The sequence below is a fragment of the Saccostrea echinata genome, unplaced genomic scaffold, assembly GCF_033153115.1.
Source record: "Saccostrea echinata isolate AGI-Se365-2 ecotype Australia unplaced genomic scaffold, CSIRO_AGI_Sech_v1 ptg000004l, whole genome shotgun sequence".
Classification (NCBI taxonomy): Eukaryota; Metazoa; Mollusca; class Bivalvia; order Ostreida; family Ostreidae; genus Saccostrea; species Saccostrea echinata.
This window is the reverse complement of record NW_026889753.1, coordinates 4165111-4183413: the sequence shown is the minus strand read 5'-3', so window position 1 is coordinate 4183413 and position 18303 is coordinate 4165111. Positions and strand designations below refer to the sequence as shown.

General features: G+C 31.5%; 1 protein-coding gene across 1 annotated transcript; it reads left to right on the top strand.

Annotated features, from left to right (window-relative positions):
• Positions 1-6564: 6564 nt before the first annotated feature.
• On the top strand, positions 6565-17458 carry LOC133179261 (von Willebrand factor A domain-containing protein 5A-like). Its single transcript, XM_061314050.1, has 16 exons — positions 6565-6576; positions 7125-7367; positions 7547-7772; positions 7902-8095; positions 8301-8412; positions 9797-9901; positions 10134-10260; positions 10439-10580; positions 11563-11639; positions 12227-12341; positions 12694-12861; positions 13392-13572; positions 15212-15454; positions 15547-15669; positions 16960-17034; positions 17339-17458. The coding sequence occupies exons 1-16, from the start codon at positions 6565-6567 to the stop codon at positions 17443-17445; spliced, it is 2250 nt and encodes a 749-aa protein (XP_061170034.1). The 3' UTR covers positions 17446-17458.
• Positions 17459-18303: the final 845 nt, after the last annotated feature.

Sequence of the window (18303 nt, the reverse complement as noted above, 5' to 3'; positions counted from 1 at the left end):
AAAACAATTGACGTTAAGTATGGCGTTGGTAAATCAATAGTTTTTAAACTATTATTTTATAGAAGGAAATATTTTTGATAGAGCAAATTTTCCTAATTTCCTCATTGTCTAAAAATATACTTTCATGTTTTCAAGTATGCATATGTTCATCTACACTTGATAATAAATTTTGTAATTTGTCTGTACGCATACATGTAGTACAGTGTACTTTATGAAAAAATACATCGATTTATTGATGGTTATTCTTTGTGAAAAGTTTTTATACTATCAGTTTCAAAAACAGTTGGTAAACCAAAGAAAAAGATTTTTGATAGAGTAAGCTTTCCTAGTTTTCATATTGTCTAAAATATATTTTTATGTTTTCAAGCAGTTTGTCGTGTGTTGCAACCTTTGCAAATTTGTAAAGGGAGATAATTCAATTTTTCCAGTAATTAAAACTTGAACTTAAAGCTGAACACGACTAGTAAATAGAAATACGCCATATTAGTTTTCCTATCTCCAATATCAGCAATGGAGTATATCCTTAGGATTAGACCTGATTGCTTTCTTGTCACGAATACATGTACCTGCATGCAATGGACGACGCGTAGCCAAGATGGTAATCTTGCAGTACATTGTTAACATTTTATTGCAGTTTACTAGTGTTTGTGTTTGCTTTTACTGTTTTTACTTTCTTTTCTCTGTGATAACTCTTTGAAAGTTAGTTGACTCGATTTTTTTTATCATTCTACCGGAAATTTCATTCTACTGCAAATTTCGCCAAGCAATATGCCAGGAGCTAAGGAGGCCTTATATGTATGTAAATCTCGTGCGTACAGTCCCTGAAACGTTCTACTTTCCCACTTGAACGGTGAGCGAACGCTGAACGAACGGTGAACGAACGCTGAACGAACGCAGAGCGAACGGTGAGTGAACGATGTGTGAACGCTGAACGCAACTTGGTGAACGATGTGTGAACGGTGAACGGTGAGCGAACGCAGAACGAGAACGGAGCGCAAACGCGAACGCAAAGTGAACGGTGAACGAACGGTGAACGCAAGATGAACGATTTATTCGGAATGCCTCTGATCTTTTCCTTGCATTGAAATTATTCTATTGTATGTATGCCTGGTGCTAAAAAATAAATGAATAATAAATAAATAAACAAATCAATGAAAACTGTCCTAAGAAAGACGATACATGCACATTAAGTAAAATTATTAATTTAAGTTTCTTACAATATTTTCTGCAGATATGTACGATGTTCAAATTCAACTTTTTAATAACACGATTTTTATCGCTGTAAAACATTGTAATTGTTACCGAACGCTGTAGTAATCTAGTTGTAAAATAAATATGTTTATTCTTATTTGATATATAAAATCATTATAAATAATGTGGATTTTAGAAGAGCAAACTACGGACTTGTAGATTGAATCACAACGGTTGTAACAACCATATATCTATACATGTATATCCGTGCCAAGGCGATTCCGTGTAAAAAAAATGAGAAAAAATTTTTTTACAAAGGTATGTGAACGTATTGCATGAATACGCAAGTATTTTAAAATTTTAATGCAATAATATACTGATGTGTCAGTTTTATTTTTTATGATGATTTATTGAGCAGACTTATACATGTATCTGTAGACATTTCCCGGCCGTGATTATACTCGGACAAGATGATGCAAAGAGGCCTTCATATTATTTGTTATATATTAAATTTTCACATCTTGATATTTAAGTAATATGCTGTCATAGTTTTTATTAATTAGACAAATGAGAGAGAGAGAGAGAGAGAGAGAGAGAGAGAGAGAGATTCTGTTTTAGCCCCCCCCCCCCACTTCCTCAAATGTTTGTACCTATATCAAATAAAAATTCTTATTTTTTTTCCAAATATATCAGGCAATGAAAGTAACCATTTTTATCAACAAATCCATTTGTTTTACAGTCATAATCGGTTTTAATTTTCCTGCTTCAAGTTGACACGAAGTCCTCGTGCTTCACCTGTCAATCAAATCATTCGACACTGTGCAGGTGTGAACGTCTCGTCACACCGAAGGCAAAGTGTTAGTATTTCCAAGAAGTTTAAGTTAAACATTTTTTCTTATCATTTCTAGATCTGATTCCAACACTTCTAAAAAATAATAAATGAATAAAATACATTGGGAATAAACACCTGGAATGATTAAACCGCTTGAATTTGAAATATATTCCCTGCCAATTTAAAACATCACCACCGGCACATGTATATTTTGAATTACTATTGTTTAATGACTTTGTTTAGATGCATGCTTGTTTTGAGACTGAATTTTTTGTGCTACAAAACACATTAACTTCTTTTTAAATGTTTATTAAAATATAATGGACATACATGTACTAACTAAGTAACCGATTTAGGGGAAAGGGAGGGGGGGGGGGCTCTTAATCATATCGAATGGCAAACATATAAAGATACGGTGAAAAATATCATTACTGGAGAACCACTTTGGTTATATTAATGATAATCATGTTATAAAGGCATTTCTCTCTCTCTCTAATTAAAGACTTTATACATGTATATGTAAAGTAGAAAAAATTCTATAATGTATTACGTTTTAAACAATTTTTTTTTCAATCCACACTATCAATTTAATTCGCTCTAAAGATATTTAATTAACTGTGTTAGAAATAAATATTTTCGTATTTCTGATAATAATGATTCTTTAAACACGATATGTTAATTATTAAATTTAAAACCTGTAAATCCTTACTTAAAAAAAGATAAGTCCTTTCAGTTCGGAGTTCCGAATGGCAATAAAGATTGAACGATAAGTGAACGCTGAACGCAAGGTGAACGCAAAGTGAACGAACGAAGAGCGAACGGTGAACGCTTTGTGAACGGTGAACGCGAGCGCACGGTGAACGCTGAACGCAAAACTGTGAACGGAGAGCGAACGATGAACGCACGGTGAACGAACGGTGAACGCACGCTGAACGAACGGTGAACGAACGGTGAGCGAACGGAAAAATGGGAAAGTAGAACGTTTCAGGGACTGTATCTCTTAGCGTCTGACGCTAAGTAGGCCTAATATGCATGTAAATCTCGTGCGGCTGTCTTTGTGTTTGACGTCACTGCATGGGTAGAGACTATTAAATTGACAAGGGGGACCAAATTGACAATTTATATATATTAGTGTACATTTTTAAAATCTAAATTCGCCCGTTATGCAAATTATCCCACGTTTCCTACTATCGTTGATGCCCTGGCATACTCTACTAACTAGACAGTGATTCCTTAAATATACAGAATTTATTCTTGACGCGCACGTAATTCTTGAACGCTAGAAAGACATTCAACAAAATTCATCGACATCTCAACATCGGTATATTGTCATTTTTCATTACGGAAAAAATATTGCTTCCGTGGGAATTCTCAGATTTGATACATATTGCATGCAATTGTGAGGTATACTCAAGAAGGTCAATTACTGAAATTTAGAGCATACGTGATATGTTTCTGCAAGGAATAAAGGAAACTGCCCGATCATGTTTGCATGTTATGCCCCCACCTCCCCTTCCCCCTCAACAAGATGATATGCATCTTGATTTTTGTTAAAAATGGAACACCCAGAAGATTTGTAAAAAAAAAAAAAAATAATTTAGTGTTGCAATAGATTTTAATTTCTTTACCTTATTTTAAACTTTATATAGTAATACTGGTTCCCTTGAATACAAGATTATTGTGTTTTTTTAACGTCCCTCTTAAGAATTATTCCCTCGTATGGAGACATTGCCATTACCAGTGAAAAACTGCAAACGGCCTCTTAGGGTTTTCTATTGTTTACTTGGGTTGTGAAGGGGTAGTCATCATGCCAAACTTAAAATTTGACACGGAAAAAATACAAAAACTGAGAAAAAATATCAATAATGTTAAACAAATTATACATTTCAAGATTAAAATAACAGACATTTTGCTTATAAATATTCTAATTATTTACTTTTCACTTATGTACAAACAAATTTATTAAAGACGTAAGCGATAGGCAAACTTTTCATAGTTTTTTTTTCTGTTCTTATTTAGAATTAATCTTTAAAAAATCAAAAGGTATGTTGAAAATTATCCTCACAAATAGAATAATTAACATGAATTGGAATTAAACCCTTTGTATACATTAGGTACCTGCCGATAATTAATCACATGTTGAGCGATAATCATATAAGATACAAATTTTGTATCTCTCCTAGCATCTGGCAGATACATGTAATTCCACAGCAATGATAAATTTTGTTGATTTAATCATGCTCAAAATTACTTAGCTTGTAAAGTTGTTTATATTTTTATTACAACAGTAACCATAAAAGCTTCATTTATATTGTAATTCTGCAAGTATATATACGCACCGCGTTGTTAGATTTTGATTGGTCAATGTCTGACTCTCCAAAAACATCAAACAAAATAACCATTATCATGCACCACTATGCATTATTTATATAGAGAAAATTCAACACCACCAAAAGTTGAGTATTATTTATTTGTATGTGGCGAGTATTGTCGTGGCATTATTCGTGGGTCGCCGAACAACAAATCAACACAACATTGGCAGACCCACTTCAGCATCAACAACAAATCAATCAATCATCAATCCAATTCAGCATTCATAAACAAATTGACCACCCCGGGTAATCCGCGGACGGTTACTTAGTTAACCTTTACTAATTTACATGCACAATCTGCAATAATTATTTTAATACAAAATGCAGTTTTTATACCAGTTATCAAACCCAGTCACAAAGCAATGCAGTTCCCATCAGCACAAAATTTTAACTCGATCAGTGTCAACCATTAGTCAACAATTATTTCCCATTAATAGTACTTAGTTAAAATATCAGTTGACTTTAGTGTGCGCATACGCCACGACGCTCAGGAATGGATCCTCTTAGAATTCCTTATTTGGTCAATGTCTGACTCTCCAAAAACATGATACAAAATAACCATTATCATGCACCACTATGCATTATTTCAGACTTTAACATTTAAGGAGGATACATATTGATTACATAAATCAACTTAAAGTAAACTTAAACATTTCAATTACGGTATTGCAATTCGAACATTATAAAAAAGACCGAAATGAGTTAATTAATACGCATATTTAGAAAAATGTTTATTTACTGACCTGTGAACAATATGTATGCATAATATTAAAGGTATCATTTCGTGTGAATAATTGAACATAATAAAAACATAAATAAACATAATTTTCTGTGCAAGTTTATTTCCTTCCTTATAATTTATCGAAATAGTTTCTGAAATGCTAGATATTTTTAAGTAAGTTTTTTCCCTCTTTTTGTGTTTCAAAAATTGTTAATTAAATAAATATTTGCGGTGACTACGTTAATCCTTAGCCACCTGAAATATTATTAAAACAAAGCATCATCAATATTTTCTATCTGGTTACTTTACAACAAATTCAGATTTCAATTTCATGGTATCATGACCCTCTTTTTAGTCCACGCCTCCTTTTAAATTGTGTCTTAATTGAAAATGATTGATTGTTCAACATTGATCGTAAAAGAAAACACATCGCAAATTTCTCGCTATGCATCATCATTATCTTAGCTCATAAAAGAACACAGACAGAATTTTCATTGTAAATAGTTTAGATGACATCTAAATAGGTAGTTATTTAAGTCCATGTTTATATAGTTATATGTTTAAATAAATTAATTTGTCAGTCAACTTTCCATTCATTTTCCCTAGCTGTTTGCTTCCTCTATTAACCGTCATTTTTGTTCTTATTTTACGATTTTAATTCATCTATGATTAAACTTCAAAGATGTGTGTAAAATAGTACAAGAAAAATAGCCTCGCATATTCTCATGAATAGTTCAGAATAAGTCAAGGATAAGTTTAAACTCGTTTAAGCTAATAATCCCCATAACATCCGGGTTTTTTTCTGCGTGGACTTATCGATCTCTGAAATCGTTCCGTATCATTGAACACATCCTATATAGATACATGACTTGACCTCGATCTCACAACAGCGATCAAATATAAAGTTCTGCATTTAATTATGACTTTTAAAATTTGTTTCGTGTGAGTGAGGATTGAATCTGTGACGGATATAACCGCAAAAAGAGTTTCTTTAAAACAGCATCACAAAGTATGAAATGAGAAAGAGAAATGCTCGTAAATCCAAAATGTAAAAATGGCGGAAGTATTGCATAAACATATAGTTTAAAAATACCCGTGACATCACAACAAGGTTGTTGAAAGGAGGCGCGGATCAAAATTTACGGTAGGTTTAGTACAATGTCCTGTATTAAATGAACGTAAAATCAAATACCGGTATATATAAAGAAAATAGATTATGCATTCTTACAACATTGTAGTTTTTGCTTGATAGTCCTTACAAAAATATACAATGCTTATTTTTTAAAAATTAGTTTAGGTTTATTCGCAGCAAATTAAAAAAATCATTCTGCAATCAACAAGAAGATTTGTACTAATTACATGTATTGTAAATGTTACAGTAAATATGTGAATTAAATCAGGAATTTCAACCATTCAGTAAATGCATGTATTTACTGCCTATATTAGGAATGTTGTTTCTGGTAAGACTAGAATAAAAATGGAACTCGTATTCATTGTTCATTTGCAAAATTATTTAGTTAAAAACCTGATGACTGTTCACACAAGTACTCCGAAGTTGATACTAAAAAGATGGTCAAGTTTCTGATTGACAATATCTATTTTGGAGGAGTAAATTTCCCCAAAAGTTATTTGCTTTATGACATCAATAGTTATACAAAAGTGCGTAATGTACACGTTTAATCTTATTGGCAGTTGAACAGTTTGAACTTCCAATAAATAATAAAAAGATATGTAAATTGTTTACAATGTAATAAATACAAGTATGTACTTGAAATCAAAGTTCAATTATCATTCATCATGTTTAGATTCGAAGGGGTAGGATGCATGTTTATGGAAAAAATTCCAGGGATCAGCAAATGTAAAGTATTGTTGTCAGCATGTTTGGCTTAGTGTCGTTCACGGAGAATAGCAGAAACGGTCGTACTTCGTCACGAAGTGGTATGGCATCATTTTAGCATAATGACTTACAATAAACTCAAGACATTTTCTTATTACTGGGTTGAATTAGACATTCCCATGCGCATCACTTCTTAAAGTTTATTTTGTAGTTCCACTAAAAGCAGTTGAAATCCAAGTGTCAATCCATGGGTTTATTGCTAACGTTAAGTCAGTACTCCATTACATAAACGACAGTGACAATAACACAGAGACAGAGTTTGTTTTTCCATTGCACACTGACTCAGCAGTTTATAAGTTTGAGGCCGAAATAGACGAGAGGACTATAGTAGCAGAGGTCTGCGACAAGTCACAGGTACATGTACATGTAGTAACCCTAACCCAGCGATACATGTATCTAGCATTCAGTCGCCTAAATGTGCATAATGAGACAATCTTAAACACATAATACCAGACAATATTACTTCATATAATACACTGATCATTTATTTATTATATTTACAATAAATCACTCTACTTTTTGTTCCATAAAAGGCGAAAGTGATATACCAAGATGCTGTCCATTCGGGTTATACCGCCATGTACATGGCAGAAGATGATGAAGCTGGCGACGTCTTTCGTTTAAGACTTGGGAATCTTCCAGCCAAGACAGCAGCCAAGCTGACGTTTGCTTATGTACAAGAGCTGGAGTTAAACGCTGATCAAACCGGAACTTTTATGCTTCCAACTGTCCTCAACCCACGATACCGGACTGTAGTAAGTTTTTGAATGATGCTCTTGTTTGTCGAAACAATGCTTACATAAGGCAATTGTCATAGTATTATTGTATATAAAGAGGGAATAAGTGGAAATATGTTATGTTTTTTGTTGATAAGATTTATTTTTTCAGCACCAACAGAAGGATCAAATGGAGAGGAATCGCAAGAAGAGGATACAGAACCGGTTATATTTCAGTCTGATGTTGATGTAGCATATTATTCCGATTTTTCAATTAAATTAAATGCTGAAATTGTTGGAGGGGAAAATATGAAAGTGTTTGAAAACAAAATGGAATTCGACATGTATACTGAGGCAACGGAGAAGGTGGCATTGTTTATGACGGAATAAAATTTATTTTATTTTCATTCTCCAAAATTTTTTTTAAAAAATCTAATGGAAAAATTTAAATTGAGTATAAAAAAAGGAATATTCAAATCATAGGTAAGGATATATAAAAAAGAAGAAAAATATTGGGAAACTATTATAGAAAATAGTAAATCAATGCAATTAAATACATTTATATATACAGATGACATCAACAAAACAACTGAAGCATGGATCTAACTTTTTACTGCTCTTAAATTACAAAGGATTCAATAGTCCAAGAGCAATCATTGAGAAGGGCAACAAAGATGACCAAAGTTAGAACTTTATACATTTACTCTCTTTAGCCAAGACATTAAAGTTATGTGTCCGTTGATCACACTTGAAGTATAATTTTATGAAACTTACTAAAAGTGTTGTACATTAGAGTGAACTAACTTTGTTTGCAATTTCCAAATCAATATCGAATGTTACAGCGAAGCATATGTTATTAATTTCGAATTCAATAATCAAATTAACATCTATGCCTAAATGAAATGCTATACTTTTTATGGTATTGCGTAAAACTAAAATGTCCAAAGCATATGAATGATTAGAAAATAATTCAGATGTTGTTAAGTTTTTGTGCAGTCCCAAAAACTTTACTCAAAAATGAGACATGACAGTGTTTGATGCTATTGTAATGACATTGTCAAGACATTTTATTAACCTTGGTTGAAAGAAATAAAATAAATTGTGCATCATATCTCTGAAATGTTTCCTTGCCGAACTACAAAAGAGGTGTGGCAATTCTTTAGTAAATTTTGTAGCATGATTTTATATAATACAACCACATCTGAAATACCATAATTTTGGTTAAAAAATCGAATAGTTATAACACTTAGTTTTCGACTAAGGAAAAACAACTTACTCTTTAAGAATTCAAAGTTCAGAGTGATTCTAAGACTACAGTAAAAAAAATTAAATCTAATTTACTTGCATAGAAATATACAAGTTACCTGAGTTCCAAGATAACGAACACACGCTGATAATGAAAGTATTTATATAAGATATTTTGTCAGGTTGCATTTGCATAAAAACAAAAATAAGAACTGAAAATTTGGGGGAGGGGGGACTGCTCCCTGTGCAATATAAGAATGTTTACATTTATTACATTTTCAACAGTGAAATACTGTATTTTATTTATTGAATAAAAACGATATTCTGACACAGTGTGAAAGGATATCAAAATGCTATTCTCACAGTGAGAATAACACAAGTGCGGCAAAACTCTCGATTTTCCTTCCCTTTACAAAGATTTTGTTATAAAATAGAGATAGTAAATGAACCGTCCTGATGGAGACTAAATCTGCCAAAGTTTCTTCAAATATGTTAAAAATCGATGTTTATAACGATTTTCAATCCCTGTATCGCTTAGGTATGACGTCTCAACCGCTCAACTAAGACGCCACAGACTATGACACTGTGCTACGAAAAGACATAGGCAAAGGAAAAATAAAAAAAAGTAATCAACAGAAAAGTCAATGATTTGTAAATGAATATGGAATTTATTTCACACGTGAGACAGGATTTTTTGAAATTTTGCTTCGCACTCGTGAAATTATAAAAATAACCTGACCCACTCGTGAAATAAATTCCATCATATTCATCTACAAAACATTGAATATCCTTTATGTATATCATGATCTTTGTTATTCACAGATGCATTTATGTCATCAGATGTTTTGATGCTCAATTTCTCACCAGAATTCAAAGAACTAGAAACAGAAATACCATGTGAATTTGTCTTTGTTATTGATCGATCAGGTAAGGAACGTGAATATACTAGTATTACAGAAAATTTAAAGTTTATTGTACTTAAGCCATAGATTTTTTTTTTAATTTAATTTTTTTTCTCAGATAAACATATAAAGTGTAAAATCAATGTATCAGTCAAACAATCTTTTCCATAATATTTTTGGCTATTTTAGCATGAACTAAAACCTTTGGAGAATTGTTCATCATTTACTTCATTTACTTTTTGTCATTTTTTTTTCAGGCTCAATGGGCGGGGATCGTATGAAAAAAGCAAAAGAAGCTTTATTGCTGCTCTTGAAATCTCTCCCTGTTGACTGTTTATTTAACGTCGTCAGTTTTGGATCCGACTTTTCATTTTTATTTGCAAAGTATGCAATTTTTACTGGATTATAAAGTTCTATATAAAAAATAACAATTTAGAGGAATCAAAAATCAAAATTATACCAAAAAAAACAAAAAAAAACAAACTTTTTATTAGATGTTTCTGTAATCGTGAACATAACAGTGCAGGTAATTTACAATACATGTACCGGTATGTGATTTCAGGAGTAAGCAGTACAATGAGGAGAACCTTGAAGAAGCTTTAAATCTGCAAAAGAAAATGGATGCAAATATGGGAGGAACAGAGATTTTTAAGCCTCTTGAACGTGTCTTTAGAAGTAAACCAATAGATTCGTATGCAAGACAGGTAAGTTAGATGCTAAATGTTATCCAAACTATAAAGCTTGGAAAAATGGTTTTGATAAACCAATGTTAATAAATTCTTTTTAACAGAATATATTGCTAGAGGGACAAAGAAATGAAAATTCATTCATATTCTTTTTAAAATACGCTGTGGCAGGCTTCGTTTTAAATTTGTTTGTTTGACGTCCTTCGAGAATTTTTCTCTTATATTGAGCTTGCAAGTGGAGTGCTTCAAATTTTGACCTGTATTTGGCACTTACGGCCTTTGCGCATTGAGGGGTCTTTGCGTGCCAGAACCTACTGCTACGCGTGACCTAGGTTTATATGATCTTATCCGAAAGACCGGTCTTTACATAATACAGTGGGATTCGAACTTGCGACGTAAGGATCAACTCCTTACTACGCACCTCTGCTGTGCCACGCTGGCGACTTGAATTTTATAAATGTATATGTATGATTATGTGCATTAATTAATGCTTACACGTTTTAAGAATCGTTTCTCTCAATGGTGGATAGCATTGCTATCAATAAATGACAGGATTTGTATAATACATAGATATTATATGATTAGTGCTTAATATGATTGTTGATTAAGAATACAATAATTATTGAATTCAGCATTTCACTAATGCAACATTTCTTAAGTTATACATGTATTATTATTTGATATCTTTAGGGATAACTGCATTCATTGCTTTAGTGTTGAGAATTATCTTTAAATTTTAGACTTTAATCTTTTCTGAAATAAGAACAATTTTTATAATCTTACATAATTATATTTATTTGATTTAATTATAAGGAATACATGTATGACAAAAAAAAAGCCAAATCGTTTAGAGATCGACCTTAGCCTTTACATGTATAACACAAGGTGAAACTTGATGTTTATACAAACAGTGCGAGTCCTTGCCATGGCGTACATGTATATCTATATTATCTAACGAAAATATTTTTCCCCTTAAAACTGTATCTTCAATTACTTTTAGATATTTTTGCTAACAGATGGAGAAGTTAGCAATGTTTCAAAAATCGTTGACCTGGTAAGGAGACAGAAAAATACAAGGTATTTTGATAAATGAATGAGTTACAAATACTTATTTTATCCCATGTTTACCCCTTTATCCCGTGGATATGACTCATTGGATAATTTTTTCATAATCCACAGTTGTGACGTCACAATGGTTTTTGCGTTAGCGCGATGAAGTAAAATAAAGTGGAGTCCTATATAAAACAGTGTAAAACATTGGTTGTGAAGTATTAAACATGGGATAAAAAGAATCTCCCATGATTTGAAGTTGGATATGACTTTTATCCAACTCGTTGTGTGTTTTTATCCCCTCGCCAAGGCTCGGGGATAAAAAACACACAACTCGTTGGATAAAAATCATATCCAACTACAAATCATGGGAGATCCTATATATATATTATAGACATGTTTGTGTATATAATTTATCAACCCTTAAATCTTTTACAAGCAAGTAAGAAATATTGTACATGAGAGTTAAATATTAGTTTTTTGACTGTACAATATTATCAGGACAACCCAATAACAAGATTAAAACAAATAAATACATAAAAAGAATTTTTTTTCAAGGCCACGGGGATGTTATCTTCAATCTTTCGGTTTAAAGTAAATGTGCAATTTGGCAGGGTTTTTACGTTTGGTATTGGATACGGTTGCTCAACAGAACTTGTTAAAGAGGTGGCAAGAGCTAGTCAAGGAAAAGCAACTTTTGTTACAGATAATGACAGACTGCAGTCTGAGGTAAGAGAGACTTTAAGGCGACAAGTAGTTCTTTTTCGTCAACATCAAGCATACTTCGAATCCATGTTGTTCTATACCTTGTACATACCTTGTACATGTTATGATAAAAAATAGTTCACTCTCGTCCTTAAAATGAAAGAAAGTAGATTCTCAATTTTTGTGATTAAAAACATGAAAAACATTTATGAGACACAATAAAATTCTATACAAAGCTAGTAATTTGATTCATATTTTAAAAAAAAAACTTAATAGACAAATCCACATTCTATAAAACCCTTCCTTTGTATTATTCAATTACATTAAGCGAAATGCCTCATGTAAATAAAAAATTCCAAAATGATCTTTCTGTTAGGTTATTTCTGCTCTGAAATGCAGTCTACAAAGTGCAATTACCGATGTGTCATTAACTTGGAACCTTCCAAAAAATTGCTTAGTCATCAATTCCCCAGGAGAAGTCCCCGTTGTTTTCCATGGAGAGAAACTCATTTTGTATGCAATTATTTCAGGAGAAATACCAGAGGTAAATACATTCCAGAACCAGAGTCACTTCATTAAGGGAATTAAATTCTGAGCGAGAAAGATGTGGATGCATGTTTAATATAATTAGATAAGAAATTATTTACTTACTACCCGTTAGACTGTATAGCCAGGGATAAGACAGTAAAAGAAAACCCCAGCAAATAACTGCAAACTGCTTCAACCTAGGTTTTAGAAATACACGTTTGTTTGCTATTAGATTAATTGCTTATCATTCAATTTTTATCAGTAAGTGATAAAAATTAGACAGTTTCCCTTCAAATATGACTTATACAATTATGTGTTAATAAGATTAAGTGTAATGTAAAGCAGATACTTTTTTAAAGTCATATTGTGACGTAGGCAACACAGGTTATACGATATAAATTAAATTTCTATCCAATCTATCTGTGCATTACAACTAGAATCCAGTAAGGAGGAAATACCTTTAATTCTGTATATACCAGTCTACGAAAAGACGTTGAAAAAAACCGAAAAATTTGAATTACATTGTATGTTGTCATTCTATGGCAGGGTGATTTCGGTGGAACTTCTTTGAAGATGGTTGGGAAAGCTGGTGAGAACTCCGTTGAGTTTTCAGTAGACTTTGATATGAATCTTAGCAGATCAAGAGACACTATTGATAATTCCTATCCGCTTCACAGACTTGCTGCTAAGACCAAATTGTCAGAGATGGAGATGAACAGAAGTGACAGTAAGGCATCTCTAATCAATAAAATGTTTATACTGAAGTAAGAATATAGCAAATAGTATTCAAGCACCATTGTCCATTGAAACAATGAAAATTGTGAGCAAGGCAAACACGATCCTCTTAAAAACATCAGAGGTGGGATCAGGTGCCATGGAGAAGTAAGCACCCCCTGTCGACTGGGCAAACCCGCCAAATGCTCCTTGCTAGATCGGGTATAAGTAAAAATTGGTACATTGCGTTTGCTAACAAGGTCATTGTATTAATTATAGAATGATTGTAATGAGTGTGGTTAAAATGAAATATGGAGATAACGAACAGTAATCAACCTCAAAAGTCTATTGAGACAAAACAAATTGGGAGCAGAGCAAACACTGACCTCGATAAAAACCCATCAGAGATGGGATCAGGTGGCATGGAGGAATAAGCGTCCTCTTTGCTCATTGTCATGATTTTGCAAAGGGAGAAATCCGTAGATAATTCAGTGTTTAAGTAATGGCCTAACAATCAGTATGGAAAGTAACGAAATGTTTACCTTAAACGAAATCTTTGTATCATTACCTTATTATCTGTAGCTTACCTCGTATTTAGAAATTGTTTGTATGTAGAATATGATCTTGTGTTACTTATCGACTGGGTGACGTAAAAAGGTGATAATCGTATATTGGTACATAAATGAAAGAATTGGTGAAATGGTGTAGTCATCACATTCATCACAAAGTTTAGTTGTTAGTTTGCTATCAATATCTTTTACAAGTAAAACAACTAAATATGAAGCATATGTGTCAGACTCTGTGGTGTCTTTTATTTCAAGTTCAAAGGAATATATCGAATCAATGTAGAATTTGAAAATACATATCGTAATTTGAGGAAATTAATTATATTTTTTTTATGCATCTATCATAATTTTGGTAAAATGTAAAAAATGTTAAGCGTTCATTGATAAATGACTAGATAATGATTGTGTCCTATACATATAGAGGTAATTTTTTTTACCTTCGAAATATGGAGCTGTAATGTTCATTTATTTACTTAGATTTTACCGTTCGCATTCCACGTCTCTGGTTATGTTATTAAGAAATATAAATATGGCTTCAAAATTGTAATTGGACCATAAAGATAAAACATGATTCATAAATTTGCTTTTTACAGAAAACAAATCTTTATGCCACCATTGTAGAGGATTATATACATTCACACCTGATTTTTTATCCTAATCATACTATGAATAAATGTTTGAAAACAAAAAAAAATTATTTTACAAGTTTCTTCAAACACAATGTACTAAAATTATAAAATACATCAAGTTAGAACATTAAGAATAGGCCACGTCCTCCAATATCACTACTTGCAATTTAAATTCCTTTTGTACAAGTTTGAGGTAACTTATGGTTTCCGAATAAAATGATGTACCTGTATGACCTACCGTATAAAAAGTATTTTGATAATTCGTTTTAAAAAGAATGAGAAACTAACATTTCAAAAAGAAAGAATTTACGTTTGACCGTTTTATTTCGAATAACCTTACATGAAATATTGACTTAAGAGAGCTAGAACAGCTTATGATGGAAAATCTGCTTACTTCGACAGAAGTTAAAGTTAATAGTCTGATTAATAACACCATTTCTTTCATTTTTTATACTAGAGAACATAATAGTAGCACTAAGCACGGCGCTTAATGTTACGTGCAAATATACAGCGTTTATTGGCGTTAACAAAACTAGAAGAGAATCTGAATCAACAGAGAAAAACACAGATACTTCATGTGAAACTGAGGTCCCTGGATCATTGGAAGATGATTCGTTTGACCTGAGTGACCTTGATATGCCAAAGGCAAAATCTAGCACTATGCCAGGAATTGGGAGAAGATTTGCAAACTTCTGTGCAAGTAAGCATGAATAATGGTATTTGTTTTCGAAAAAACGAATATTTTAAGTTTTTCTTTTAAAAATGTCTAAAACATTTCAAATCATTTGTTAGGTCTTCTACCATCGAGATCAAAGAAATCAATTAGCAGAAACTCATCACAATCCCATAGAAATAAGAGAACGTTTCACTGTTTATCATCTCGTCCATATGAACTAAAGTGCAGTGGACTTTTTGGTCGGTTTGTATGAAAGACGAACAGTAAACAGTATTTAATCTTGAGAAAAAGTGACGAAACAATTAGCTTATTTTAAACCCTCAGAATCACCCCCCCCCCCCCTCGATTTGAAAAATGATCGACATTGATAATTTTCTTAGGTTCATATTAAAAAAATTATGTGCTATTTTTTTTCTTTTTGATTACATCATATAAACAGAAGGAACAAAGCAGACTAGGAGTGTCTGATATTCCATTTATTTAAAGTCAAAGCAGAAGAGAATTTATTTCCATTACGTATACCTATCTAGACATGGGACACATACATACTATAACAGTGACGACTTTTAACTATTGACTTTGTGAGACTGTAAAAATGTTTTGATTTATTTACCAGTCATTAAGATGTACAAGACGTTAAACTTCACTTGGCTGCAATAGGGAATCTTATACGACATATTAGATAAAACTGAACATTTACAATCTAGTCTCTTTTATAGCTGCAAGTGACACCAAAAAATCTTTAATGTATCAAGGTCCAAAAAAATCAGTGTGGATGTCAACGGATAATTATATATTTGATTTTTTCTTTAGAAAAAAATCAAATATATAATTATCCGTTGACATCCAACGGATAATAACAGTATTTATACTGTCAATTTAAATTATTATTCGACAATATTCTTAATAAGTAGACAACATGGCTCCTGTTCACACCTGTTGCGTTGCTTATAGTATCGCAATAAGCTGTGTGATGTGTCTGAACGATAAATAAAGGTAGAATACAATCTTTTTTTGCAATAATCTAGAAAGCTTCAACAAATATAGACGTTAAGCATTGAAACTACCGACTCGGTGTAAAGTTTGAATAAAACAGACGTAAGATGCAGGATTTATTTTGATTTTGTGACACATGTTCTTATATTTTGGATTTGGATACAGTCAAACGCTTATGCTCTGTAGACATATGTGAAAAAAGAGAGGTGCTACTCAGACGATTGTTTTTCTAACTAAGTCAGAGACATCTTTATAAACTTGCCTCCTTATCTTATACTGAAAGATGGCAAAATTTATCATTTTAGCTTCAAAAGAATGAAAAGTATGTTGTGAACTACATTGTTAAATAAATAACAGCGCAGAAAGTGAAAAAATATATCATTAAAAATTATAAACGAATAATATTTGAACAAGTTGAACATTTTTTAAATCAACAATACATGTATATATAATAGAAATAATAACTGTACATTTATTAAGGAGAAACTATTTGAAATATAGGATAAGATTAAAAACATCCTTTATTTTTTTAGATGACCTTTCTGGACACGTAGTACCCGACTCTTTGGATGTCATGTGTTCTGCAAGCTTGTCGGATGATTTACCGGGTATATTTCTTTGCTGAACATACACAAAAAGCACGAAACACTCTTCTATCGTATCCCAAGGCTAAGGTTATTAAAAAGATGGCAAAATATTTCTTGAGATTTCAAAACAAACTAATTCAATAGACCAGCATTTTTCCTATAATAACAGTAATTTTTACATATGAGCTGATATGCTGAAACAAAGTTTTGGACAAGAATTTTTTTTCATTTTCAAAACCAGTGCAATGATAAATAAATAATGTTTGAATTTCTCTTACAAATCAAGTGAGTAGGTATAGTACACCTCATGCTATTTTCATTTTAGATGAAACTGACGAAGAGGACTGTGCAAGTCTAAGTGATTTAAGAAGAGATTTAATAAGTGGTACATTTGTGCTTATGTATCGCAACAAATCAAGCATCAATCTTTGAAGATAATTTTTACTGCAACTATTATTAATATGTAAATGTTACTAATAATAAAAAAAACTTTGTTTTTTGTATTTCAGATATAAAATAGAAGTTATAACTTCATGCTTTAAAAATCTTTCATCTTATATAAATATATATATATATATATATATATATATATATATATATATATATATATATATATATATATATATATATATATATAAATATATTCAAATGTTTCTTCAGATATTGAAAAATGAATATAACCTGTTCTATTCAGATAATGCTCCTTCAAAAATGATACAATTAATTGAAAGACAGAAATTTAATGGATCCTGGTCACTTGATGAAAGCTTATCAAAAATCCTAAATAAACCATTTGATGAAATGAAAGATTCAAGTGTCATCAAGGTATTTGTATGTTCTAAAAGGTACAAAGCTTTTTTCAGTACCTAAAAATGATGGAAAAAATAGCTGTACACAATATGTGTAAATCTGTGCCCTCATTAAAGTCAAATTTTGAAATATTTCTTAAAATATGCTGCACTGTAAATGCTTTATAAAAATATTGTGACTTAAAATGTGTTTTAATTAAAAATGCATTGTAAAAAATTTATTTGTCCTTGGAAAACAAAAGATAGACAAAAACTTTATTGTGTATAAAATGTTTCATATGTTTTTATAAACGATTGTAAATTATCATTAGAGATCTCAAATGCTTCATGTTAAATACATGATTTAACTTTACCAACATTTACTGAATATTTTTGAATTAAACTGGCAATATCTTAATATTTTTTGTAGGACACTGATGTTTGGGCTACAGCTCTTGCAATTGCATTTTTAAGAAAAGAGTTTTCAGCTCAAAGAAGCGAA